A 27,856-nucleotide genomic window follows, 5' to 3' on the forward strand; every position below is an offset into this window, starting at 1 on the left:
TTCTTTTCTAGGAATTTTATAGCGTCATTTCTTATCTTTAAGTCTTTAAGCTATTTTGAGTTTATTTTTGTGTATGATGTGAGGGCATGTTCCAATTTCATTGATTTACATGTGGCTGTCCAGCTTTCCCAACACCACTTGCTGAAGAGACTGTCTTTTCCCCATTGTGTTTTCTTGCCTCCTTTGTCAAAGATTAATTGACCATATAGGTCTGTGGGTTTATTTCTGGGCTCTCTAGTCTGTTCTGTTGATCTATATGTCTTTTCTTGTGCCAATATCGTGCTGTTTTGATTACTGTAGCTTTGTGTATTGTCTGAAGTCTGGGGAGGGTTATACCTTCTGCTTTGTTCTTTTTCCTCAGGATTTAGCAATTCTGGGTCTTTCATGGTTCCATGCAAATTATAGGATTATTTATTCTAGTTCTGTGAAAAATGTCACAGGTAATTTGATAGGGATTGAATTAAATCTTTAGGTTAGTTTGGCTAGTATGGCCATTTTAACAATGTTCATTCTTCTAATTATGAGATGTCTTTCCATTCCTTTGAATCATCTTTTCTTTGAATCATCTCTGAGTTCTTTTATTAATGTTTTATAGTTCTCAGCATATAAGTCTTTTACTTCCTTGACCAGGTTTATTCTTGTTTGTTTGTTTTATTAATTTTTTTGGATGCAGATTCTAAAGGGGATTTGGTTTTTTTACATTACTTTTCTGATATTTCATTGTTAAAGCATAAAGAAATGCAACCAATTTCTGTATGTTAATCTTGTATTTTGCTACCTCGCTGAATTGATTTATCAGTTTCAGTAGTTTTTATGAGGAGTCTAGGATTTTCTATATATAGTATCATGTCAACTGCATATAATGATAGTTTTATCTCTTCCCTACCAATTTGGATACATTTTATTTCTTTTTCTTGTCTGATTGCTGTGATTAGGACTTCTAGTCAATATTATGTTGAGTAGAATTGGTGAGGTGGGCATCCTTGTTTGTTCTAGATTTTAGTGGGAAGGCTTTCAGCTTTTCAGCATTGAATATCATATTGGCTGTGGGTTTGTCATAAATAACCTTTATTACATTGAGATATGTTCCCTCTATACCCACTTTCTTAAGATGTTTCTTTATCATGAATGGATGTTGAACTTTATCAAATGCTTTTTATGAATCTATGAAGATGATCATGTGAAAATTACATACATTTCTAGATGTCCTTGGAGGAAAAAGGTCTAAACACCACAGGGATAACAGGAGTAACCTCTGGGGGAGGGGATTAGGACTGAGGATGAATATAAAGAGGAAATTTAGAATTACCTCTAAAGTTTACACTTTTTTCCCACCATGAGTATATATTAATTGTATAATTCAAAATACATCACATTTTTTAAAAATGGCTAAACCAGCAAAGCAGTCCTAATTTAGCTTGAAAATGAGTTCGAAATTGAAAATGTTCCCATAGTAGGAAAAATCCATCAAACTTAGAAATGAACAAAAATGCTTAACATTTCATGAAATGTTACATAACCATCTTCTAAGATATACCCAGAGCATTAACACATGACCTGCCAGTATTAACACATGGCGTGTCTGGGAATATTCCTCTCTGTGCTGAGTATCGATTAGTTTGGAGCTGATGGATCCATATGAAGCTGTGGTTGGGGGCATCTAGGGAGGGAGTGGGCCCCCCCGTGCCCATGCCCGCTCTCCCCTATCTCCAGATACTACCTGTGCCTGCAGCTGCGGGCGGACATCATCACAGGCCGCCTGCCCTGCTCCTTCGTCACGCACGCCCTGCTGGGCTCCTATGCCGTGCAGGCTGAGCTGGGTGACTATGATGCTGAGGAGCACGTGGGCAACTATGTCAGCGAGCTCCGCTTCGCCCCGAACCAGACTCGGGAGCTGGAAGAAAGGATCATGGAGCTGCACAAGACGTACAGGTGAGAGGACCTCCACCCAGGCCTCCCCTGGCTCCTCGGCCTGTTGGCCAGAACCTTCCTGGCTAGACCCTAGAGGCTGTGCTGTAAGAACCCCACCTGCTTCTGCTGCTAAGGTGAAGTGTGTCTGAGAGCAGATTATCTCATCAGAGGGGAATGATGGTAACTCACTATGTGACCTTAAATGACTTCTGTATGGGTGCGATAATTCCCTGTCCTTGGCCTCTGAGAATCGGTCTCTTGATCGGCCAATTGGAGATAACACAGTAATAACTATTATGTGTCCCTGGGTAAGTGTCCTGATGTCTCCATCTTGGCATAAAGGTCAAATTTACATTCTAAAGCCAGACAATCAGGTTCACCTTTTGGCTCTGCCACTTTCTAACTAGGGCATCTTGGGCTGGTTGTTTCACTTCCCCCTGCTTTAGTTTCCTCATCTGTTCAGTGGGCACTAATAAAATCTACGTTATAGGGTCCTAGGGGCGCTGAATGGCACGTATTAGAGACTTACAGCGTGTAATTGTTGCTCTGTGATTTGAGGGGTTGAGTCATTGATTGTGCAGTGGAAGACACCTTGTTCCAGGAGTTAGAAGATAGTTAACTAGTTGGGTGATGGTGGGCTGGCTATTTAACCTATCTGCCCCATTTTCCACCTGTATTTAAAAAAATTGTTTTTTCCCACTTGTATTTGTAAGGACATAGATTATCAGTGTTTCTCAACTGCTGGTATTGGGGCAAAAGAAGTCACTGTGCGGGATGTTTGGCGTCCCTGGACCCCAGGCCCTAAATGCCCATAACACCCCTTCGGTCTTTGTAAAAACCGAAATGTACCCCCCATTTCCAAATCCCTGCCATGAAGGTGATACCCTCTCCCTGAGGGTCCCGTGGAATTAAATGGTCCTTTTAAGCTGGAAGCACTTTGGACTGCAAGTCCAGGCTTGTTATGGGAACCCAGTGTGATAAATGATACAAAAGTGTTAGTCACTCGGTCATGTCCGACTCTTTGCAACCCCATGGACTTAGCCCGCCAGGCTCCCCTGTCCATGAGATTTTCCAGACAAGGATACAGAGTGGGTTGCCAGGCCCTCCTCCAGGGGATCTTTTCGAATCCAACCAGTGTCTTTTATGTCTCCTGTGTTGGCAAGCAGGTTCTTTACCACTAGTACCACCCAGGAAGCCCCTTAGTTGAGACATGTAAGATCTAGTTTCCAACCAGGGATTGAACTCAGGCCCCCTGCCTTGGGAGCATGGAGCCTTAGCCACTGGACCAGCCGGAAGTCCCCAGCACTTCAGCTTTAACAGCTCTTTTGACTTAAAGCAGACTGACCTCTAGTGTCTAGGCATCCAAGCAGCAGCTCCCCAAGGTAGACGCAACACAGGAAACTGAGGATACAAGACGGATGGAAGAAAGTGGTTGGGAATACAACCACAGAGCCACATTTTCTGGATTCAAATTCTGACTTTGCTACTTAATAACTGTATGCCCTTAGGCAAGTTATTCAAGCTGTCTATGCCACAGTTTCCTCATCTATCAAGTGAGAATAGTGATATCTACCTTGTAGACGTGTTATGAGGATTCACATGAGTTAATACATGTTAAGTGCTAGGACCGGTAACCAGCTCATAGTACTCAACAAATGTTAGCCGTGGCTAAGTGCAGAGCGTGCAGTTTCCTGGCAGCCAAAGCCAAGAAGGAACGTGGTGAATTACATAAGTCCTCTTTTCAGAAAGCAGAATGTGCACCTGTTCTTCAGGGAATATTAAATGGCTTCTGAGAAAAATAGCTGATGTGGGTAATAATTCAGGAGCCTCTGGGTGATTATAATAATCAGTGTCAGTCACAGTGGTTTCATTGTCGTGAAGAAACAGAATTTATGGTTCACGCTTAACCCAATGGCAGAATGAGGCAGAACTCCAGACTCCCGGCTGAGCCCTTGAATGCTTCCGGGAGGAAATAGGACTGGCCCTGAGCTTTGGCAAGAGATGAGAGTTCAGTGGGCTGAAGCAGGGGGCTAGGGGCACACAATCTGGCACTGAGAGCAGAGGGGAGAGACCGGGAAGGCCCAGCTGCACTGTGCTCCAGAAAATTTTCTTTCTGGAATCCCAGGTTCTGATCATAGCCACCTTCAGCTGGCAGGACTCGGGCCCAGGCCTTTCCCATGGCCGTCATTGATCACTTTCTTTCCCTTAGGGGCATGACCCCAGGAGAAGCAGAAATCCACTTCCTAGAGAATGCCAAGAAGCTGTCTATGTATGGAGTGGACCTGCACCATGCTAAGGTACAGCTGGGGGCCGGGGTTCCCCGGGCCTGGGGGTGCCCCCGAGGAGCCACCAGGGCCTTCTGGAGGGCTCGGTGTGCCAGTCTCTCCTCATTTCTCACTCCTTGACGCCCTATAACCGTTTACTTCCCCATGACCCTTATGACTGTCCTTATTATCTATGAGCCTGTCTGTGCTGCCACTAGACTGAGAGCTTCATGCGGGAAAGACATGGGTCTGAACTCATTTCTGTATCCTGAGCGCACAGCATATAATCTAGTGTGCCTAGGCACCACTAAATGTGTGCTGGGTGAATGAATGAGTGAGCGATTGGTGGAAAGTGATGGAACAAGTGAGTGGTGAGTCAACGACAAAATGAGTGAACTGATGGCTCTGTGAGGGATGCATCAGGCGACTCCCCGTGGATGCTCAAACCCTGCTCCTGAGGGCTCGTTACAGGCAGAGCCCGGAGAGGGGTTGTGGGGTGGGTGGCAGGCTGTCCTCAGGCTTGGACCCAGGCCGTCCTTGCACGGCCCCTCCCACACAGGACTCGGAGGGCATCGACATCATGTTAGGAGTCTGTGCCAACGGCCTGCTCATCTACCGGGACCGGCTGAGGATCAACCGCTTCGCCTGGCCCAAAATTCTCAAGATCTCCTACAAGAGGAGTAACTTCTACATCAAGATCCGGCCCGGGGAGGTGAGCCTGCCTAGGGAATCCCTTCTTCCCTGGGATCAGCTAAAATGGTGGGACCCTGGCAGCTAGACCTGGGATTTTTCCTTCCTGGGACACATAGATGGAGGTGCTGGGTGAGGAGAGGGCCCTCTTTTGCTGGGGCTCTCTACATAGACATTACACTTTCAATGTGTGCCTGCATGTGCACGTGCGTGTGCGTGCACACGCACACACACATACAATAGTGTACCTATAAAGACAGCCACATAGGGACTTCCCTGGTGGTCCAGTGGTTAAAACAATGCACTTCCAATGCAAGGGCTGTGGGTTCAATCGCTAGTCAGGGAAATAAGATCCCATATGCCATGTGTGGCCAAAAATTAATAATAAAAATATAACCACATATACTTAGGTTACACAGATCAATGAATGTATGCCCATATCTGGGCTTCCCTAGTGGCTCAGTGGTTAAAAACTCACCTGCCAATGCAGGAGATGCGGGTTCAGTCCCTGGGTCGGGAAGATCCTTTGGAGAAGGAAATGGCAACCCACTCCAGTATTCTTACCTGGGAAATACCATGGACAGAGGAGCCTGATGGGGCTACAGTCCATATAGGGTCTCAAACAGTCAGACACAACTTAGCAACTAAGATAACAGCAGCACCATGTCCATGTTCCCGTGTTTTGCTTACATGTGGTACTCGAGCGTGTACACATATGAAGGTACACACGCATGCACATGATTATACACACATGCAAACTTGAATACTTCCACCCTCCACATCCCGTGCATCACAAACTCCACTTTGTTCTACCTCTAGAATTAGGGCGAGCCCTTCTGCCTCTGGCCCCCTGGCCACTGCCCTGGCCACCACCTCTCCCCTCCACCCCTCTCTTCTCCTTCCCACTGGGCCCCCGGCCTCCACGGTCACTGTAGGCCTTTTCCCTCACAGCTGCTCAAGAGTCCCTTCCAACAGATCAGGACAAACCCACCCCACTCCCACTCCTCCCTTGAACCTTTCGAGGGCTCTCTTGGCTCTTGGACTCAAGTCCTAACTCTTCTGCCCGCCTGCCTCTCGCACATGTCTCTGCCCTGCCGCCCCACGCCAGTGGCACTCCAGCTGCTTGGGGCCTCTCTGAGATCCTTAAGTAAGCAAACTCTCACCTGTCCGAGCCCTTTGCATCTGATGTTCCCTCTTCCTGAGATCCTCTGCCCCTCCTTCTCACAGAGCTTTGGTTCCTTTCCCATCCTCCAGCTCTCTGCTCCAAGATCCGCTGTGTAGAAAGTATTCCCTGATAACCCTTTCTTTCTTTCTATTTATGTACTGATTTGGCTGCACCGGGTCTTAGCTGTGGCATGTGGGATCTTTGTTCTGCACAGCAACATGTGGAAACTTTTAGTTACCACGTGTGGGATCTAGTTCCCTGACTAGGGATCAAATCTGGGCCCCCTGCATATGGAACACAGAGTCTTGGCCACTGGACCATCAGGGAGGTCCCTGATCACCGCTTCTAAAGTAGCACCTCACCCCCGGCCTGCTCAGCCATTCTTTGTCACATCCCACACCTCTGTCCATTCCCTTTGTGCCCTTATCAGTATCTGAGATGAGCTTGTGTACTCACTTATTATCGATCCCCCTGCCCTCCCCCAACCCCTGAGAATCTTCTGTTTGGTCACCATGGTGTCTGCTGCTTAGCCCTGGACCTGTCACAGAGTAAGGGCTTAACCCACCTGATTGATTAAATGAATGAATAAATGATATATACATATATCATTTATATATATATTTATATAAATAAGTAACCAGGGCAGAGTCATACAGGCCTGAGAAGAGGTGCAGAAAGCCTGCACTGGCGGCGGGAGTGGGCCTAGGCCCTCCTTCTGACCCGCCCTCCCTGGTTTTGCAGTACGAGCAGTTTGAGAGCACGATTGGCTTTAAGCTCCCGAATCACCGGTCAGCCAAGAGACTGTGGAAGGTCTGCATCGAGCACCACACATTCTTCCGGTGAGCCTGCGCCTGGGCGGGGTGGGTAGCTGGGGCTGAGTTAGAGGCTGTGTGAGTGGATGTGGGTCGTGTCTGTGTTCTGTCCGTAGAAGGAGCCAGTAGGGACTCTAGGAAAACCCTCCTCCTCCTCCTCTTTCCCCAAGCCTCTCTCCTTCTGGATCACTTAGAGTTGTGGGAGGAGAAGGGGGCGACAGAGGATGAGATGGTTGGATGGTATCATCAACTCAGTGGACATGAGTTTGAACAAACTCCGGAGATGGGGAAGGCCAGGGAAGCCTGGCAGTGCTGTCCGTGGCGTCACAGAGTCAGACATGACTGAGCGGTTGGACAGCAAGGGTTGTCGTAGCTGGTGGGACAGCGGGATGGAAGGCCAGCTGTGGTCCAGCCTTGGGTCTGGCATTGCGGGTCTGGCCCTCCCTCCTTACCTCCACCCCTCTACCCCTCCCCTGCAGGCTCGTGTCCCCTGAGCCCCCACCCAAAGGCTTCCTGGTGATGGGCTCCAAGTTCCGGTATAGCGGGAGGACCCAGGCACAGACGCGCCAGGCCAGCGCCCTCATCGACCGGCCCGCGCCCTTTTTTGAACGTTCCTCTAGCAAACGGTACACCATGTCCCGCAGCCTTGATGGAGGTATGCCCTGCACTGGAGGTTGGGGGACAGGGGTGTGTGGAGGGTACATCACACTCGTTTTGCACCAGGCCTGGAGGCCCAGGAACACTCCTGCACCCAGTGCCTCTCTGTGAGTTAGTTTAGCCTCTGGGTTCCCCTCCTGCTGGAATGTGGCACTGCCAACTCCCTGGGCTTCCCACAACTTCCCTGAGCTATGGCCTTTTGGGGTCCCAGGTTCAGCATATGGTTTTCTGGGCCCCCTTCCTAAGAAGCTGAGCTGTTCACAGATTGTCACCATACTGGAATGGTGAGGAATGTAACTGCAGTGAGGAGCTGGTGATGTCCTACCGGAGGCAGAGTTATTCCCAATCATTTCTTTGGTTCCACTGGGCTCTGGACATCTAACCACAGGGCACTCTCCACTGCCCCCATTTCTGTTGAGTTGATAAAGGCCCTTACTGTCAATGAGAATTGCCTGTATTGAGGCCCAGAGAGGTTGTGTGATTTATCCAAGGTCACACAGCCAACAAGAGATGGATTTGTGATTTGAACCGAGGTTCTAAAGGTGTGGAATCAGGAAAGGACCTGGGACTGGAGGCAGCTCAGTTGCCCTTGTATGAAGCAGACCAGGGTTTCTCAAAATGTAGCACCAGAACCAGCTGTAAGCTTGTGAACTTGAGGAGTATCAGACCTTGACCTGATCCTACTAAATCAACACCCCTTAGGGCCCAGGACTGTCCCAGGATATGCACACAAGTTTTTAGGAGAGATTCAGGAGCCCTATGGGGCATTGGGAGTTAAGCAGATCTGAGTTCCCCTGCTTTGGAAGCACAGAGCCTAAACCAGGGAAGTCCCCCAAAACAATAACATTCGTGAGCCAACATTGATTGAATTAGCTCACTCAGTGCTAGCCACTTCTTCTCTTAGACACATCGGTTTATTTGTTCCGCCTCTCAGTTGTCAGAATTAGCTACTGTTTGTGGATGAGGCAACTGAGGCCCGGAGAGGTTGTGTAATTTACCCAAGGTCACACAGCCAAGAAGAGATGGAGTTGAGATTTGAACCCAGGCTCTAGTGCGATAGAGTCAGGAAAAGGAGCTGGGGCTGGAGGCCACTCAGGCACCATCCACGTGACCTGGGAAGGCCCACTCACTCCTCGGGGCACTGGCTCCTTATCCGCAGGGTGCTGGGGCTGTTTGAGTGTCTGCTCTACTCCAGGCATGGCTGGGCAGGTGGTGGGCTGGCTCCCGGTCCCTGCGCCTGGGAGATGACTCACACAGCTGCCGGCCATCTCTGCCCACTTCAGCAGAGTTCTCTCGCCCAGCCTCCGTCAGTGAGAACCACGATGCAGGACCAGACGGCGACAAGCGGGAGGAGGACGGCGAGTCTGGAGGGCGGCGGTCCGAGGCTGAGGAGGGGGAGGTCAAGACCCCCACCAAGATCAAGGAGCTAAAGGTACAAGGCTGGCTTTCTCGTTTCCTCTGACCTGGAGGATCAAGAGGCTGATCCTGGGTCTAGGCTCAGCCTTGGCCTTCAGGTACCCCCGCTGTGGCCAAGCACCTTTGCTGTGCAGTGCGCCATGGACAGGGCCTTGCCCTTGGGCCATGCTCCGTACCTGGAATTGCCAGGTGGGGGTGGCATGTGCTGCCCACCCTGTACCCTTCCCCTCCTTTGGCCCTGCTGTCCCGGAGGGGCACTCTGCCCCCTGGTGGACTCTGGCCTCCTCTTGCTCACTCCTGATTTGCCCCTTTGCCTCTGATCTGGGTCTGCACAGCCTTCTTCCACCCATGATGGGGTGTCCCTGCAGACCACAGGGGTGAGGTTCAAGTGTGACACCTCCTGCTGCCACCCCCATCTCCCACCAACCTGTGCACACGCTCATGCAGGCCCACATAGCCTCAGACTCACACGCGTTCACTCATAGTTGTGTACCCCTCTCAACCATAGGGTTATACACCCAGACGTGCAGACAGCCTGCGTGCACACACAGGCACGTGCGCACACGGGTGTAGTGTGTTTCCATCACGCACCTCGGGGACACAGGCCCCTGAACACACACTGCCTGCAAGAAGCGTGACTTCCCAGAACCCCTGTGTCCCATCGGCTGAGTGCGACTGCCCGCTTTGCCTCTGGTCCTCCCACCCCCCTTCTTCGCCTTCTTGGGCTCCCTGCTTCCTGCACCTTCTGACGATCTCACTGCCCTGCTGGCGGCCCAGCCAGCATCCCACAGTGCTCCAGGCTACCTGCTAGACCAGGGCGGTCGCGGTTGTCTCTAAGCCATTTGCTCTACTGATCCTGCTGGTTCCTTTTCCTCCTCCCATGTCCCGCTAGCCGGAGCAGGAAACCACGCCGAGACACAAGCAGGAGGTACTGCGCAGGGGCTGCCTGTCCCCACCCCCCCAGCCATTCATCATTGGCCACCGCCGTCCATCCCAGGCTCATATCCCGGCTCACATCTCAGCTTCTTGTCCGCTCCTGGCCATCTCTCTCCATCACCCGAGGCCACCCACCATCACTCCCTCCCTGTCTTAAGCTCATGGATAGACTCCACGCCCCCACCCACCCACCAGCCATGCTCCCCTTTCTCCCTCCCCCTCCCCCCCCAGCTTCATGCTCTGCCTCTCTACCCCATGCTTGCTTCCCACCTGCTGACCATCCCCACTGTGTCGCCACCCCCATTCTTGCGATCCATGATTCCATGATTTTATTGAGCTCATCTCCACCCCTATTTCCCTCACCCCCTGTCCCAAACCCTTCCTTAGACTCCCCTTCCTCCACCACTGTCTCGTCCTGCCTCCACCTCATCAGTGTCTGTTGCATCCCACCCCAAAATGCTTTTTGTATCTATTGGCAACCAGATGTGGGGGGTGGGGTATGGGGGGGTGGAGCCTCAGAGCACATCTGTCTTCTCAGACCCCTGGCGCGCCTCCTACCACCCTGGTGGGACCCTCCCTGCTCCAGCTCCACCAGGAAAGCTCCCCCCTCCTCCTCCCCCTCCCCTTCTCTTCCTCCTCCCATTTTTTGATTCTCTCAACTTACTCCTCCTGTGTTAACCATGTGTCCTTTCTTTCACATAGTCTCCAACTCTCCCTTTGAAACTTAACTACCAGAGAAGTAGGTCTGTTCTTGGGCTGCTGAGAGAAAGGTCAGAGGCTGGAGCATCAGAAGGGTCTGACTTTTGGGGTCCCGAGATCTGGGTTTCAGCCCCAGGTCTGCCACTGACTCTTTGAGAGTCTTGGGAAAGTTGTCTCAGGCCCCAGCCCCCTGTCTGCACAGCAGGGCATTCAGATTAGGTTTCCCCCAGGCCCTTAGCCTTCGGGGATCCACCGCTCCCTCCAGCCTGGGGGAGCACCACATGCACATAGGGCCAGGGCGGCTGCTTCTGGATGGAAGGTCACCAGCCACATCTTGGGTTCATGGCTGCCCGAGCCTGCCATCCTGTGCATGCTCTCTCAGATTTGATTGCTCAGACAGATGTCGTCCTGGGGCAGCTTTGCTCAGGAAGGGGTGCAGGAGGTACAGACAGATGTCTGGAGGGGAAGCAGAGCCTCCGTGGCATTGGTTTCCTTCCTGAAGTGACTTCAGAGTCAGTCCTAGTGGATCCTTGGATGTCAGACGTAAGCCCAGGGGAAGCATCTAGCCTTGTCCAAGGGCGAACTTGCCTCCCAGGCAGTTGTTCCAGAACCGCTGATCCGACTTTATCATGAGCTGAGATTGTCAGTTTCTTGTCCTGAATCCTCAAACAGCTTTGCAGATAAGGGTCCATGGGCTTCCAGCCCACCTGCCCTGCCTCCAGAAGTGGGCAGACCACTTCCAGCTTCTCTGCAAAGGCTGGTCCTTACTTGAACTCAGGGCAGATTACTGCCTCATGCTGTACTGGCCAGAGCTCTGACCTGACAGTTTAATAAGGACACACCTCTGACTCCAGCTATACCAGGCTCGGTTCCTGTGCCCAGCCTTGGGACTTACTTCCCTTCTTCCTGGTTTCTAAAGGTAGTCTTCCTGAACACCTCACAGAGCCCTGGGTTTCTCCATCTGGCTGTGTCTCACGCTGTCTGCTCTTGAGGAGTGGGTGCCCACAAGGTATCTGGGAGATCCTGGGTGGTCAGGGAAGGTAGTAGCTCACAGCAGAGAATGCTGAATGTCATCTCTCCCCAGTCCCTGGCATGGAAGCAGGATGCTTTTTCCTGGATGTCCTTGGCTTTAGAAGGGTCCTACAGGGCCTGAGCAGTGACACACACTGGGCTAAGAGGGGCCTAGACTGAGAATCCTGCTTAAACACAGTGGTCCAAGGCTTGGCCAGCAGTGGGGACCAGGATCCAGGGAATGACCAGAGCAGCCCAGTGAACAGAGTTGGTGAATTCTCACTGTGGCTTTAGTAGCCAGAGGAAAGACGCACCTTATGAAACTAAACGGAACTTTACCCAGACCCGTGGGATTTGAGTTGACTTAGGTGCTCCGAGGCCAGGAGCCAGTCCAGGGAGAAGAAAAGGTGGTACTTGGCCAGACGTCTCCTCTTCTTGATCTTGAGTGCTTTTTGTCCTTCTGTCTGATCTTGAGTGCTCTTTGCTCTTCTGTTTAATCTTGGGTGGTTTGTGCACCTGCTGGGGCTTATCATCCTTGCTCTGCTTGGCTATGGAGTGCTATAAGGGTAAGGCGGGGCCATGGATGGGACCGACTTTGCTGATGGAGGGCGGTGATGGGGACCATTACCATCTTCACCATCTTCACCCACGCCTTGCGTCCTCCTCTTGGAGCTGTTCCTCTGACAGCTGACTGTCCTCTCCGTGCACCCCTAGTTCTTAGACAAGCCAGAGGACGTCTTGCTGAAGCACCAGGCCAGCATCAACGAGCTGAAAAGGACCTTGAAGGAACCCAACAGCAAACTGATCCACCGGGATCGAGACTGGGAGCGGGAACGCCGGCTGCCCTCCTCGCCCGCCTCCCCCTCCCCCAAGGGCACTCCTGAGAAGGTCAATGAGGTAGGTCTCACCCTGAGCCCCTCAACTGGTGGGGAAGGTTGCCATGTCCTGACTTCTCACTCCCTTCCACACCCCGCTGCTGCATAAGGTGGTGATGGGAATGGGACAGCGGGTTAAGCCAAGGAAGACAAATTTACTCTGTCTTGGACTCTTGGGCCTCAGGGACCACCTTGAAATGTTCTAAAGACTCACCGTAGCTGGGAGTATTTCCCTTCCATCAGCCAGAATATAATGGAGAAGGGGTGCTGGTTAGAAATGCAGGTTCTGGGGCCCCACATTGGACCTACTGAATCAGAATATTTGGTGGTAGAACCCTGGAATCAGCATTTTATACAAGGAGATCCTCACACATATCCTAAGTTTTAAGAATCCTGGTTGCTCTGTCCAGTAACCGCACCTTTTTATGCCTGTGGTGAAAACACGGCTAGGTGGTGGGGGCGGTGTTCCTTCCTGGGAGGATCCTCAGAGCCCACCAGAGGGGATCAGGTCCTCTAGGAAAGTCAGAGCTGTTCCTGATGCTCCAGGAAAAGGTCCCACTTGACCCGCCTGTCAAAGTGGAAAGCACGGGGTATTTTTTCAATGAGAAAAGAGAAAGGTAGCCTCTTGAGAATTCCTGTATTTATAATCCCAAACCGTTATTTTTAGCACTGCTGCATCTTGGCACTCTTTCCCCCTGTTGACACGCAGGTGTTTTCTCCCTAGGGCTGCTGCTCACTGATCTCAAACCCATCTGAGGTCCAGACTTAGAGTGCCTGGGTTTCTTCAGTGGCTCTGCTGCCTGCTAGCTGGCTGACTCTGGGCTTGCTACTTAACCTCTCTGAACCTCCATTAAGTAGAGATAATAAAAGTCCCTAGTTCCTAGGACAGTTGTGAGCAGCCAATGAGACAAAGCAGGGAGGGATCGGCTTGCAGGAGAGGACCTAGATACTCAGTGTGAGTTACTTCTTTCATCTGGAGAGCCTTGGGACAGAAAGTTAATTTCAAATCAGAATCCTTTCGAAAGACCCTGGAAACCTACTTGGTCCAAGGTCATCATTTTACACACGGGGCACAGAAAATCAGAAAGGGGAAGGCCTTGGACTTAATCAGTGTCATAGCTGCTAGAAGAGGAGCCGGAATCTGATTTTCTTGTGACCCAGGCCATTGTATTCGCTATTAAATCACAGCTGCCTGGGAGCAAGACCAAATCACATGAAGACCAGGACAGAGTCAGTTGTGCGTGTGCTGCCCTTTAATGGTTTGAAAGTCGGTGATGCAGCTGTGATCTAATAAGCGAGCCTTTGATTGAATCAGTACTCCCGTGGCCTTGACACGCGGGGTGACGGAGGGCCTCATCCAGTGCGGCTGCTGTAGGAGCCCCATGGTTGGTGATTCACAAAGTCACGGATGCTCTGGAGGCCTTTAGGTCTGGAGGAGGGCGCCTGTCTTCACCCCCTGAGCGCTTCTGTGGTCCCCACCGGCACCATCAAGGATGCTGCAGACCCTGCATGGGGCTCTGGGGCTGATCTGGTGATCCGGTTACATGCCCCTCTTCTAACTTCCCTGAGAGACTCTTGTCCCCGGTGGCCTCTGTTCAGTCCTGAAGTGGGTGAAGTGGATGCACAGCCTTCTGAAAGGTCGGACTCCAGCTGAGAAGGGAAGGCTGAGGCCAGAACAGGGCTCTGGAGAGTTGAGGTGCCTCTGAGGGGGTGGGTGCCCCACCTGCTGGTGACAGCTGGAACTGCTAGAAGGTGCATCTTACTAGAAGGTGGAGTCTGTTCTACCTCCCGCTGCCCCGCCGCCCCTGTAAGAAGTGTAGTGCCTTGTCTGGTCCAGGAGCTAACCTTGGAGTGATAGACAATTTAACTGGCTTACAGCTCTCACTGGCATTTAGAGGCCCTTGGAAATTTGGGAAATGGGAGGAGCTGTAGCCCAGGACTGGACTGGGTCCTTGGGCCGGTGACATCACCTCTCTGAGTCTCACTGCCTAGTCAGACCATCTAAAAGGGCACCAAAATTGCCACTCCACAGCATTGCTGGGAAGTTTGAATGAAATAATGGATATAAGGTGAAAGTTGATTAGTCATGTCCAACTCTTTGCGACCCCATGGACTGTCCATGGACTTCTCCAGGCCAGAATACTGGAGTGGGTCACCTTTTCCTTCTTCAAGGGGTCTTCCCAACCCAGGGACTGAACCCAGGTCTCCTGCATTGCAGGCGTACTCTTTACCAGCTGAGCCACAGGGAAGCCCTAATGGATATAAAAAAGCACTTTATAAACTGGAAAGTGCTGGACAGTCGCGGGGCCATTGGCTGACGGTAACTAGGATCCCTGGTCCAGACGTGGGCTTTCTGGGTCTATCCTGCAGGTGTCACTCAAGAGTTCCTAGTAGCTCCTCCTGTACTTTGGGGCCCCATTTGGGCCAGTGATAAAGTGGTAGGAACTTAAACCAAAATGGGGACCCCATACTATAGAGTTCCCATCTGCCAAAGCCAGGTGTTTGTTCCAAAGATAACTTTTTAAAAAAAGCTTTCTGTTTTGTATTACAGTATAGCCAATTAACAGTGTTGTGATAGCTTAAGGTGAACAGTGAAGGGACTCAGCCATACATATACATCTATCCATTCTCCCCCCAAACTCCCCTCCCATTCAGACTGCCACAAAACATGGAGCAGAGTTCCATGTGCTATAGAGTAAGTTCCAAAGATAATTTTTCTTAAAGGGGCTGAAACCCAGACTGCAGGATTGAACCATTGCCTCCACCATAGATACCCAGGGAAGACTTGGACTCAGAGTCCGAGTGACAGGACTCCAGACCTCTTGAATGAGAGTGGCAGGTGATGAGGAAAGGCCCGAGGTCTGGTGCTGGCTGGCAGCTGACCAGGGGCCTCCCTCCCTTGAATGGCTCCAAGGGATGGTTCCTTTCCATCTCACCCCACAGTCCCCACATGGCTCCTTCCTGACCTAAGGATGCAGGGTTTACAAAGCTGGGCTATTCACGGACTCTGTGTGTGTGTCTCTCCTGCTTTTTCTCTCTCCCTCTCTGTCTCTCCTTCCCTTCCTCCCTCTTTCCCTCTCCTCCGGCCCTGGGCCTCCCCTGCAGTCCCAGAGGACCCCGGACACCTCTCAGCAGGACTTGGCACCTGAGCCTGGGACGGCCATAGGCTTGGAAGTGTTCACTCAGAAAAGCCTCGCAGCGTCGCCTGAGGTTACTGTCATCACCTTCCTGCCCACCCAGAACCACCTTCATGGTCTTAAGAAAGCCCTTTCTCTGGGTTGAGGGGGTTGGACCAGGGTCTGTCCTGCAGGTGGGAACAGTGGGTACCCCATGTTATCCACATGCTGTGACAAGTTAGTGTCCCCCCTCCCAGGGATCCATAAAGGGCCAGCCCATCCCTCATCGTGGTTTCTCAGGAAGGACAGGACTGAAAGCATTCAAGGGAGACAGAATAGTCTGAGTCCCCTTTGGCTTAAAAAGGGCAGACAGAAATGACCTCTCCAGCCCCACTAAGGCAGGTGACCTGGAGGCAGACTCTGACTGCTAGGCTTGGGATCAGGGGTTGTGGCACCTAACTGCTTTTGCCCTGAGGTCTTGTCTCTGCTCAGAGGCCTGACTGAAGTCTAGCAGTGGCTTGTTAGTCATCCATCCCCTGCCTCCACCTTCTCTAAACTCCACTTGGAGCCTGCCTCCACCTTCTCTAAACTCCACTTGGAGCTTGGGTCTGTCAGGGTCTCCAGGCAGGAAGAAGTGAGTGTCTTTCTCCAGAGAGCATCCTTGGGGTTGTAGGGATGTTGTTGAGGCAAGCATTCTAAACTAGGAGGGCATTGCTTCTGTGCTCAGGACGACAGCAGGCCAAGAGCTCTCAGAACTTCCTGTGCCCCTGCCTGGAAGCCAGACGGAATCCAGATCCAGGGCAGGGGGGTTGCATCGTCCCTCTCTACTGGGACTTCGTAAACTGACAGGGTTGGAAAGGATGACCAACTGATCATCTGGGCAAAACTTCCTTCTCCCCGATAGCCAACCCTTCTCTGTTGACAGAGTGTGTGTGAGGGCATGTAGTATTCTATACTCCCAGAGGAAAATTTTGTAGCTGCTAGAAATGTCCTGGAGCCGTAAGAGAGATGTGAGTCAGCTACATAAATGGTAAAACATAACTCACAGTTCCACTCTGAAATTTTCCTCAATGTAAAAGTGAAAACAAACCCAGGAACACTCGAGAGAAGTTGGACAGGAATCAACAGCATCCCAAGGTTAGGGAAGCAGTCATGTCTTGGAACACAGAGATGTGAGTGGACCCAAGCCCTAATGCCCTTGTTTGAGGCACAGCATGCATCCTTCACCGGCATCCCCAAAATTGTCTGTTCAGCCTCTTCTACAAGGCGAGGCTCTCGCCATTCTTAACAGCATCCCATTTTGTCTTCAGTCATCCTTTGGGAAGTTTACATATTGAATTATAACCTGCCCTTCTGAGTCACCTGCCCACGAGCTGCTCTGCCCCCTGGCACCTGTAGATCTGGTCTGCATCCTCCTCCAGGAAGACCCTTCAGAGTTGAGCATCCCTTTTAAACCCCCAATTCCCACTTTATTCAGCAGCTTCTACTTTGGTTTCTAGAGGGTTCCTTGTCCTGGACCCCTACTTGGGGCGGGGGCATTTCTTGTAAAGAGCAGGGCCCAAAATGTGACCTAGAGCTCCAGGTGGACCCTGAAGAGCCTGGAGTCAGCAGAATCCTGGCTGGAGATTTTCTTCTTGTGGGCTTGTGTGGAAACGTAACTGCCCTGGCTCCCAGCTCCCAGCTCCCTGCTTCTGTCTCAGGGACAGTCTTGCTGCCGTGGCCCCATCTGACAGCAGGGGGCACTCTGAGCAGGCACTAAAGGTCCCCTGGCTCAGTGAAAAAGAATGGCTAGGGAGGCTATCCGGTGAATCCGGTCAGAGGGCCAAAGCTTTCCTCTTTTTGTGCAGTCTTTTTTTCTCTTCAGGATTTTTACTTGTTAGAAACAGAGTTTTCTCTTCCCTCTGGGAGCCTCAGTTTCCCCTTCTGAAATAAGGGTAACAGGACCTGCCTCGCAGGTCTCCATCTGGGTTAAATTTAATACTGTCTCCAAAGGGCTGACATTGCCTGGCTCATAGTAACTAAATATAAGGGCGTGTTTCCCTTTTTCTTCCTGCAGAACCTTTCTGTTCTGTGCTAGCTCCCACCTCATTCAACCTAGTTCCTAAGCTTCTGGTTTCTAGAAACTAGTTTCCAGTTAGACTTGGGGCAGGGATGCTCCAGAAGGGGTCTCATGGACTATCTTTGGCTATCATTGATTGCCAAGCTGTTGATGTCAGTACAAGCTGAAATGGGAGCAGCTAAAGCTGCCTGCTTCCCAAATACAGAAAGGAGGCTTTGTAGGCTCTCAAAGTTCTTCCCTCTGGGATGGTTCAAGTGCTGGTGTCCTGAAAGCTTAACAACCTGAAGGAAAATCTCAGAAACCGATGCAGACTTTCTCTAGACCCTCCCCCTTCCTTGTCTCTCTCTTTCCTGTTGACATTCTTTTCATGAAGTTTGATTCCCTGAAAGTCGTGGAGATTTTGCTAAAGTGGATCTGGGGAGTGGAGGTCAGAGGTTGACCATGCTCCCTTGATCCTTCAGAATGCTTCAGATCTTCTAGGGTCTGACAGATTCCTCACCAAATGCTCACCTGCATCAGAGCCCAAGCTCCTGGAAACTTGCCCCCTTCTGTTGTTGGGAGCAACTTTCATCACATCTTACCATTGAGCTCTTCGTAGGATGTGGAGTCAGAGACTGGGTTCTAGGCCTGCCTTTATCGCTGGCTCACTCTTTGACCTTGGGCATGGTGCTTACTTCCCCCAGGCCTCAGTTTCCACACTTGTGAGCTTGAGTCAGAGCAGTGGTTTCAAAAGAGGGAGGCATTCTGGGGCACTAGGGTAGCCCAGACCTCCAATGTCAACAGGGCAGTCCAGTATCCATGTTACGTACTGAACTGCTATCAAGATTTCATGTGAAGAAAGTATTCTGTGGTTGTAAGATTAAAATCCCAATGGCCTTCTTGCTTTTCTTTGTTTGGTCACACTGGTTGGCTTATAGGATCTTAGTTACCCAACCAGGGATCAAACTCAGGCCCCTGGCAGTGAAAGCACTAAGTCCTAACCACTGGACCATCAGGGAATTCCCAGCCTTCTTCCTATTTTTTTTTTTTAATGAAAATTCTAAAAGTCCATCCTTCCCTCAAGTGCTGTTTGAGAGACTCTAGGGAAGGCAGAAGGCTGTCTCATTGAAGGTTGGTTGCGACACACTCACTGCTTCTAACTGACGCTGCTGCTTGGATCTTTAGATGTTTTTCTTCTCTGATGTGTTCTGGTCAGTCCTTTTCCACTCTTTCTATGAATTTTGTTAGAATTCTCTAAGAATGGGTGTGCTTAGTCACTCAGTCATGTCCAACTCTTTATGACCCCATGGACTGCGGCCCGCCAGGCTTCTCTGTCCCTGGGGAGTCTCCAGGCAAAAATACTGGAGTGGGTTGCTATGCTCTCCTCCAGGGGATCTTCCCAACCCAGAAATTGAACTGGGGTCTCCTGCATGGCACGCAGATTACCATCTGAGCTACCAGGAAAGTCATTTCTAAGAATAGGCCTTGGTATTTGTTTTTTGGGGAATGAACCCCACAGAATTCAAACTGTTTAAACCATTATGGTGACTGGTACTGACCTCTAGATCTGGCCATGTGGCAGTTTTCACTCTAATCTCTTTCCTTCCAATTAGCTGTTGCAGAAAGGTTTCAGGCTGTGGCCTATGAAACTCAACTCAGTGCTTCCCCCTCAGTTGGACATTAGATTACAGTTGGGACCCATAATCTGTTGGCTGTAAGTTGGCCAAGCTCTCAGGCATCAAAAATCAAGCATTCTTTTCCTGACTGTACCATCAGTTGACTGTGACCTTGAGTAAGTAACTGACCTTCTCTGCTGCTGCTAAGTCACTTTAGTCATGTCCAACTCTGTGCGACCCCATAGACAGCAGCCCACCAGGCTCCCCAGTCCCTGGGATTCTCTAGGCAAGAACACTGGAGTGGGTTGCCATTTCCTTCTCCAGTGCATGAAAGTGAAAAGTCAAAGTGAAGTTGCTCAGTTGTGTCGGACTCTTAGCGACCCCATGGACTGCAGCCCACCAGGCTCCTCCATCCATGGGATTCTCCAGGCAAGAGTGCTGGAGTGAGGTGCCATTGCCTTCTCTAGGCCTCAGTTTACCTCGTTTCTCAGTTTACCTCGTTTCTCAGTACACGGAGAAAACTGGAGGGTCTTAGGAGTTCTTTTGGCTCTAACCTTAAAAGGTTCCATGTGATGTGAGCTACTTTCCCCTCTGTCACTGACAGTTTTATTATTAAAAGAGAAAGAGTCCTGGACCATCGATGGATCTCCATTCCCCTTGGTTAACACGGGGAGGGTATGAGACCCCCAACCCATTTTACCAAGTTAGGGTGGTGGTTGAGGGGAGATAACATCAGTAGGTGATTGGTTGGGTGCCTTGATGGGAAGTGTAGTGTTGCTCCTTGATGAGGCTGACCAGCATTGTCATGCCTTCCTCTGCCCTGCCAGTTCTGGGGACAAGTTAACCTTGGCCCCTTCTTGCAGAGAGAAAAAGTGACGCGTTCTTCAGGTGCCAGATATTTCATGTTAACTCTTCTTGCTCCAATTGAAACGCAGGGTTCAGAGCACTGGGTATTTATAGACAGAGAGTACATTAGGCCAGAAGAGCTCAGTCTCCTAAAAGTGACCAGCACGCAGCAGGAAGGAAGCGACTCAAGCCTCACCAGCATCCTTGCTGATGGCAGACTCTCCAAGGCAGACATCCTGGTGGACAAGTTCAAGGTGGAAGTTGCCACCGAAGAAAAGGTGGGAGCCAGAAGAGCAAACGCCCAGCGACCAGGAAGAATGATTGCAAGCCCTGAAGACTTCGAGTCCATGTGGGAGGAAGCCCTCTGGGCCAGGGGATGCCCAGAAAGGGCTTCTCTGGCTCCAGGCAGCACCCCAGCAGGAAGGCCCCCGGAGGGCTCCCAGTTCAGGGTGGATGCTGCAGCGGTAGCGGTCAGGAAGCCCCCGGCCTCCGATGATCAGCTGGAGGGCCCGGCAGAGCTGAGGCAGGAGCTGGAGGAGTTCCAGGCTCGCAGAAGACCCACTGCCCCGGGCATCCAACCCGCAGAGGTGTATGTGCCCTCTCCAGCCTCCGACACGGCAGGACTCCGGTCGTTTCTTCTGGACCCCACCCACACAGAAGCCAGAGCCGACTCAAGTGACGAAACCGATGCTTCCTTTGCAGAGGGAAGCTTCTACTTCAGCTGCGGAGAGAGAGATGCTGAAGATCAAGTCCTCCCTCCACCCCTGGAGGAGAGAGAAGAGCACCTAGATGCCCTATCCGAATGGGAGACCAGGCTGAAGCTGGTGGAGGGGCTCACGGAGAGATTGGAGCTGGACTCCTCAGGCCCGTGGGGCTCTGCTGCTGCTGGGAACAAACACCATGGAGGTGTCGCCCCCTCAGCTTCCCCAGAGGACGAGGCGGGGCCCCCCAGGAACCACCGACCAGAGGACCTGGAGGTCTTTGATGAGCAGCTCGGGAAGGGACCTTCTCCAGGGCTGATGTTCGCTGAGGATGGGGACGCAGCTCAGTGTGGGGTGGAAGGAGAGGCTGCCCTCGCCTTATCCTCAGAAGCTGCCAAGGAAGAGGCCTCCAAGAGTGGAGATTTGATGGGAAAGGCTGAGAAAAGCCCCCCCGGAGAACGGAACCACTCACCTCACAGAAGAGGGGCCATGCGTCCAGATCCCCAGGTCTTTGCCCTTCCGTGGGCCATCCCTCCTGGCGACGTCGGGAAGCCAGCCAGGCCGGACAGAGGTAACTTCTTGCCCAAAGAGAGGGGACCGGTTCACACCCAGACAGGAGAACCTGCAGCAGAGGACAGCAAAGTCCCAGCCTTCCTTCAGATGGAAGTGATCACCCCGCTCCCGACCTCCCCTTTTCCATCTGCGGCTCAGATTTCTCCAGAGGCAGCTTCTGCAAGCTCTTCCCCTCGTGGGTTAGGGGACCCTGTGCAGCTCAGGGACCCCTTTGGAGAACAGCCCCCTGTGTTTCTCAAATATGCCCATCCTTCTAAAGAGAGCCTGGAGCCCAAGCACCGAGTCGGGCTGGCTGTGACCCCGACAGATGGAGGGGAGCGCAGGGCCCCTCCCATCGCCAGCAGGAAGCCCAGAATCATCTCTGAAGAGGCAGAGGGGTTGGTGTTCCCTGCAGGGAAGCACAGGGAGATGCCCTCTCTCCAGGCTGGGGGTCAAGAGGGCTCATTGGAAGATATCAGCAAGACCTCCGTGGCCAACAAAATCCGCATCTTTGAGACCCATGGAGCTGAAACTCGCCGGACAGGTCTGGGGGAAACCAGGGCCTTTGCCCACGAGTTGTCTTCAGAGGCCTCCACAGGCCAGGCAGAGCAACAGCGGAGTAAGCGTTTTGACCTGGGATGTGTCCAGTTCCAGCCCCTGGGGGATTTGGCTGTCCCCACAGTCACACAGCCTTCAACAATGCCGCTGGCTCCCAGCCGCCTCCAGGAGGGCGTCTCTACATCCTTCCCTCGGGAAGGACGCAAGGATGTTGAGCTCGTGTCCAGCAATCCAGGCTGTGAAACCACACTGGAGGAAGCCCCTGGGGGAACTGGCCACGTGAGCCCCCACCCCCACCGCCGCCCCTGGCCGGGGAGCTGACCGCATGCTGTGTAGCTCTGTAGAAGCATGGTTCCGTGGCCCCTCGTTATTACCGCAACCAGAGGCTGCTTGTCCAACCCTATGAGTTCTCTTCCCTAAATGGGCCTGAGTGTGGCCCAGGCGGAATGACGGGTTCATCTGCTTGGCCCATGTTAGCTTAGCCACAGAGACCCTCGGCTTCTGGTGTGATCTGGCGCCCGGAGGGTCCCACAGCCCGGGTGGAGAAGGGGGCACCACCTCCGGCAAACTACACACTCGCTTTGCCTTGCTGCCCCCACCTGCTGGGTTCCTGCCATTTTGCTTGGCTTGGCCAGCGATCTTCCTTCATCCTCTTCCCTTCCCTGATGCTCCTGCCCGTGGGAAGCTGACAGTCCAGAGGTTTCCATCCTTCGCTTCTGGTTCCCTCTCGGTCCCAGTGCCAAGTTCCTTTCTGCCTCCTTAAGACTAACTGTCTTCTCTAATCCAGAACAAAGCCGGAGACGTGGTCAGGCAAGAGACGCAGGTCACCAGCCTAGCGGCGAACCCCTCAGGAAAGGGGGGGCACCTGAGATTCGCCAGCCCCCCGGGCCCTCAGGTCTCTGCAGCCCCTCGGTGCCCTGATGACCTGGTCATCTTTACCTGGCCAGGGTGCCTCGCGACCTCCACACCCCCCCCTGCTCTGGCAGCTCACCTCTGGCTTGTCTGGAATGTGTCCTCACACCTCTCAACCTTCCAGAAACTGGCTGAACGGAGGCTTGTCTCGCGAGTGAATCTCTAAGCCTACTGAGTCTCTAGAACCTGGAGCCAAGTACTTAAAAAAAATATTTGGTGGATGTTAGATTGGTCTTTAAAAAAAGAATGCCGTAAAACAGCCAAAAATGTGTGTGTGGTGTTCAATCCCTGACAGGCCAAGTTGAGAGGTATGTATGTCAGACAAGAGTGGCTGGTCCCCCTCCAGCACTTCCTTGGCCTGCTGTTGTCAATTGCACTGATTTGACCAGAACCTCCACTCAGGGAGCTCAGGGTGAAGGGCTGTAGCACCCAGCTCCCAGGAATTACCCCGTGTGGCTCCTCCCTCTAGACGATGCTGACTCCGCCCACCGAGACTCAGTGGAATTGACAAAACCGTGCTGGCTTCCTCTTTGTTCCTCAAAGCTCTTGGCTCCAGCCTTTCTGCCTCCCCATCCTGGGTGTCCCCGAATCCCTGGGCCTTCCTCCTTGGTTTCTGTCTCCTCAATGTCCGCCTGCACGGATGGGCCTGGGGTCCGGGCTCCCATCCCTGCCACGTGCGCAGTGCCGCTTCTGATAAACTCCCAGAGCCAAACCTTGGATGGAGCCTCCTGTCCAGGCCCAACTGGCAGGATGTTTGCTTTGTACTTGCTTTTGCCATCAGCGAGAGACCCTCGGAAAGGAGCGTCCTCACTCTTGAGAAATTTTCTGTGTGTGTGTTTTCTTTTCTTTTTCTTTTTTTTAGCTTATTATGGTGTCAAAGAACCTTTCCGGGGGTGTTTTTCTTTTCCTGACCTGCTCTTCCATTTGGGGGCATCAGCTGGCCCCCAGATTTCTTCTGTCATTCACCATCTTGATTTCTCTCTTTCTCTCTCTCTCTCCCCTCATCCCACACCCCGCCATTCCTCTGATTTTATCTGGTCATAGAGAGCAGGGCTGAGGGAGGGCTCCGAGGAGAAAGTCAAACCGCCACGGCCCAGGGCCCCAGAGAGTGACACGGGAGACGAGGACCAAGACCAGGAGAGGGACGCCGTGTTCCTGAAGGACAACCACCTGGCCATTGAGCGGAAGTGCTCCAGCATCACTGTCAGCTCCACGTCCAGTCTGGAGGCCGAGGTCGACTTCACGGTCATCGGCGACTACCACGGCAGCGCCTTCGAAGACTTCTCCCGCAGCCTGCCTGAGCTTGACCGAGACAAGAGCGACTCGGAAACCGAGGGCCTGGTGTTCTCCCGGGATCTCAACAAACGGGGCCCCAGCCAGGATGACGAGTCCGGGGGCCTGGAGGACAGCCCGGACCATGGGGCCTGCTCCACCCCGGATATGGCCCAGTTCGAGGTACAGTGGAGTGTCACCGGGACCCGGGCCCGCCGGGCACTGCATGTTCAGAGGGCCCTGGGCCACGCGTGAGAAGACTGAGCCGCCAGCCGGAAGCTCTGATCCGTGTTGCATGACCGCCCCTCCGCAGAGCAGCATGGTTCTGTGCTCGCATGTTCGGCAGCTCAGTTTACCCCTAACGTGCACTCCCAGGCGCTTTAACCCCGTGACCCCATCTTTTGCCTGAGGTCAGGTGACGACAGGCAGTCTGGTCCGACTCGACTCCTCCCCTGCCTGCGTTGCATGGCACCTGCAGAGACTGTGTGCTTGTGGACTCGTGGGGGCACCTGTGGCCTGCTCTGAAAGCCAGATGTTTGTTTCTGATCCCTGCACTGGCTCCTCTCCCTGGGGTCTGGGGTCTTGGGGGAACAGTGGAAACTCCTAGAGAAAAGGAAACGTCACTGCAGAAGGGGACTCGGGGACAGACTGGGTCTGGGCCTCCCTGCTCTCGGTGCTTCTTTCGGGGGACCTTTAGTCCCGATTCCTTTGCTTTTGCGTCTCTCCCAGCCCCAGCTGCCTCCCACCACACTCTCCCTTCCCCCACATTCCAGGCATTGAAATAGGAGCTCATCCACTCTGGTTTTTCACTCCGTGCTGAACCCTCTGGAGAAAGTTTTTTCTCCCTTTCTCTGCCTTGCAAACTTGTCATGTTCCAGAACCGAGTCCACATATCGCTTAACGAGTGAATGCTTTCCTGACCACCCAGGGCAGAAGCGTTGCTCCCTGCTCGGCCCCCTTGCTCTGCTTACTTCCGCTCCCATCATAACTACAAGTTGTCAGGTTACTGGCTGACAGGTCTGTGTTCCTACCAGGTGGCAACTCTACTAAGCTTGCACATACCAAGCACTAATAATGATTAATTGAATGAATCTCTAACTATTAAAAGAAGAGTTCCCTCTTACCAGCCTCCCAACCTGATGAAAACTGGCATTCATTCATTCTTTCATTCACATACGTTAGCACCTGCTGCATGTATAGCCATGAACTAGGTTCGATGGAGGACTCAGAAGAAACTAATCATTTAACATAAGACTTCTAGAGTAGAGGCTGTAGTCTGTTTGCCCACGGGTGTTTTCTTTGACCTTGTTTTAAAAATCAGGATGATGAATATAAGATCCAAGGATTTTTTTTTAATATCATTTAAAAAATCAGATAAGCCAGTCACTCAGACCGAACCTGAGTGGACCCCATACGCTCTCCAGTTCATCCCTGTCCTCAGCAAGCCCACTTCACTCGTTTACATCTGCTGCCTTCCCCTTCCCCGCACCCCCAGGCCTCCAGGTGTGGACTCTTGCTCTAAAGAACAGACAAAGCAGCTGAGAGGTGGTGGCATCACCCCTGAAGTCATTCAGGATGGTGTATATCAGGAAGATGCTGGATGTGATACCCGGCAAGGAGCATGTTTACTGAATAGTGAATGTTCTCTTAATGGTAGCCTGAAAACCAGCACCGACCACCATGAGGTTGTATTGTCGCAGGGTCACAGGCAGCCTGTCCGGGTGCTGCTGATGGGTCTGGTTCCCTTCCCAGGCTGTTTGTCTGTGACATCACACCAGGCCTCTTTTGCCCTGGCCTGCATCACCCTCTGGAAAGTCAGCCAGCAGCAGGGGTTGGAATTCACCTGCTGACCGTACGTCACAGTTGCCTGTAAGCAGGAATGATGCTGGGGTTTGAGACACAGTGTTCCTCCCTCATCTCCCTACAGCCCGTGAAAACGGAAACCATGACTGTCAGCAGCCTGGCCATCAGGAAGAAGATTGAGCCAGAGGCTGTACTGCAGACCAGGGTTGCCACTGTGGACACCGCCCAGGTAACCTGCACCTCTTCCTATGTGCCTGAGCATAGAAACTGGGCATTGGAGTGTGGCGTCCCCACCGTGGCCAACTCCCTTGGCCAGCCCTTGCCACGTTGGCTTCCCCCAGTGCCACAATTTTAACCCCGATGCTCTTCCAAGCTTCATTATCTTCCCTGAGCCCCACGGGTGGGTGATGGGATGGGCAGACTATTCCTCTTAAAGCTTCAATTTTCCTATCTGTAAAATGGGGATGGTCATGTGGCCTTTGTTCTCCTGGGAGTGTTACATGGATAAGACAGTGGGTCTTATCAAGTGATGATGGGTCACTTGAAGGAGTTGGAGAGGTTTCTCGAGCAATACCAGGGACTGCTTTGGGAGAAGAGAGATCCCAATTCAGCTTTAACCAGAGCTGCTCACAGAGGGTCATTTTTTTTTTTTTTTTAAATGCATGGGGTTCCACATCAGACTGACAGAATGAACAAACTGAGAAAAAAAAGAGATAAGTTATTTGGCTCAGCAAGAAGTAAAAATACTTTGTACCCTGGAGAAAGTGTTAAGTCATTCAGTCATGTCCAGCTCTTTGCGACCCCATGGACTGTAGCCCACCAGGCTCTTCTGTCCATGGGATTCTCCAGGCAAGAATACTGGAGTGGGTTGCCATCCCTTTCTCCAGGTGATGTTCAATCCAGAGATTGAACCCTGGGTCTCCTGCATTGTAGGTAGATTCTCTACCTGCTTGAGCCACCAGGGAAGCCCAACCTGGAGAGGCTGTTGCAAACAGACACAGATCCATTACTTACAGTGCATTTCCTCAGCTCCTTTGGTTTTTAAGCTCTGAAAAGGGAGACTGAGGGTCTGATAGATTTCCTTTTGGTTCTTGCTGGCCAGAGGAACTGCAGTGCTGGGGGCTCTTTTGCCCTGGGGACCAATCTTTGTCTCAAGAACTTAAAGTAAGATGTGAATCTACACGACGTGGGCAACTCTGTCCTTTCCAGAACTTTTTCTCCATCTTTGATAACATGCATAGAGGTTTCTGAGGTGGCTAGTGCAGCTGTAAAAACCTTCGAGTTCTGGCTGTGTGACCCTGGGCAAGCTGTCCCACTCGTCTGTTTTGTTTTAGTAATGAGTGTTGGCTTTGTTTTTATACAGAGAAGTAGAAAACTAAAAATGGCCCCACAGCTCCTATAACAAAATAACAACAAAATAGTCACAGTTATGAAATTCAAACAGAACAAAATGAAATTTTTCTTGTGATTCTTCCCAGAAAAAAAAAATATTATGCATATACAAACATATGTGCTTACATCTCTAGATATTTAAATTTTTTACACAAAAGAGATTGTTCTCATTTACATTTTACCTTTTTTCTTAATATTTACCCCGGAGATCCCTCCTTGTTGGCCCATGTGGACCCACTCACTCTCCTTATTCCCACTTAGGAGTGGATCCTGATTTAGCATGTATTTATCTCCCATCAATGGACCTGTGACTGTTTTTTTTTTTTGCAGCTAACACTGATGCTGCAATGAACTTTTCTGTTCAGACCCTGGTAAAACTTCAGTATGCATCCGAAGGGTGAATCCCTAGCAATGCGCTCCTCAGTCAAAGAATACAGGCTCTGAAATTTGGATGGAATGTTTCAAATTATCTGGGATTGTTTTCCCTTCCTGAAATAAAAGGATTCCAATGAGCCGGAGGACCTGTGACCTGGAATGACCTGAGGCCCGTTTGTAGTTTGGTCTGTGATAGGGCTTCCCAGGTGGCGCTAGTGGTAAAGAACCCTCCTGTCAAT

At 51.8% G+C, this 27,856-nt stretch overlaps 1 protein-coding gene across 2 annotated transcripts in view; it reads left to right on the forward strand.

Moving 5' to 3' along the window:
• The window catches only part of EPB41L1 (erythrocyte membrane protein band 4.1 like 1), a 120,601-nt gene that overhangs the window by 78,413 nt on the left and 14,332 nt on the right, over positions 1-27,856 (forward strand). The window contains exons 7-15 of one of the 2 annotated variants that reach the window (XM_052651135.1): positions 1,714-1,932; positions 4,121-4,208; positions 4,735-4,887; positions 6,772-6,869; positions 7,322-7,497; positions 8,783-8,931; positions 12,276-12,458; positions 23,820-24,230; positions 25,975-26,079. In XM_052651135.1, coding sequence (XP_052507095.1) covers positions 1,714-1,932; positions 4,121-4,208; positions 4,735-4,887; positions 6,772-6,869; positions 7,322-7,497; positions 8,783-8,931; positions 12,276-12,458; positions 23,820-24,230; positions 25,975-26,079 — 1,582 coding nt within the window. The remainder of the gene's footprint in view (positions 1-1,713; positions 1,933-4,120; positions 4,209-4,734; positions 4,888-6,771; positions 6,870-7,321; positions 7,498-8,782; positions 8,932-12,275; positions 12,459-23,819; positions 24,231-25,974; positions 26,080-27,856) is intronic. The other variant, XM_052651136.1, reaches the window with a different exon arrangement.

Source organism: Budorcas taxicolor, chromosome 13, assembly GCF_023091745.1.
Source record: "Budorcas taxicolor isolate Tak-1 chromosome 13, Takin1.1, whole genome shotgun sequence".
Classification (NCBI taxonomy): Eukaryota; Metazoa; Chordata; class Mammalia; order Artiodactyla; family Bovidae; genus Budorcas; species Budorcas taxicolor.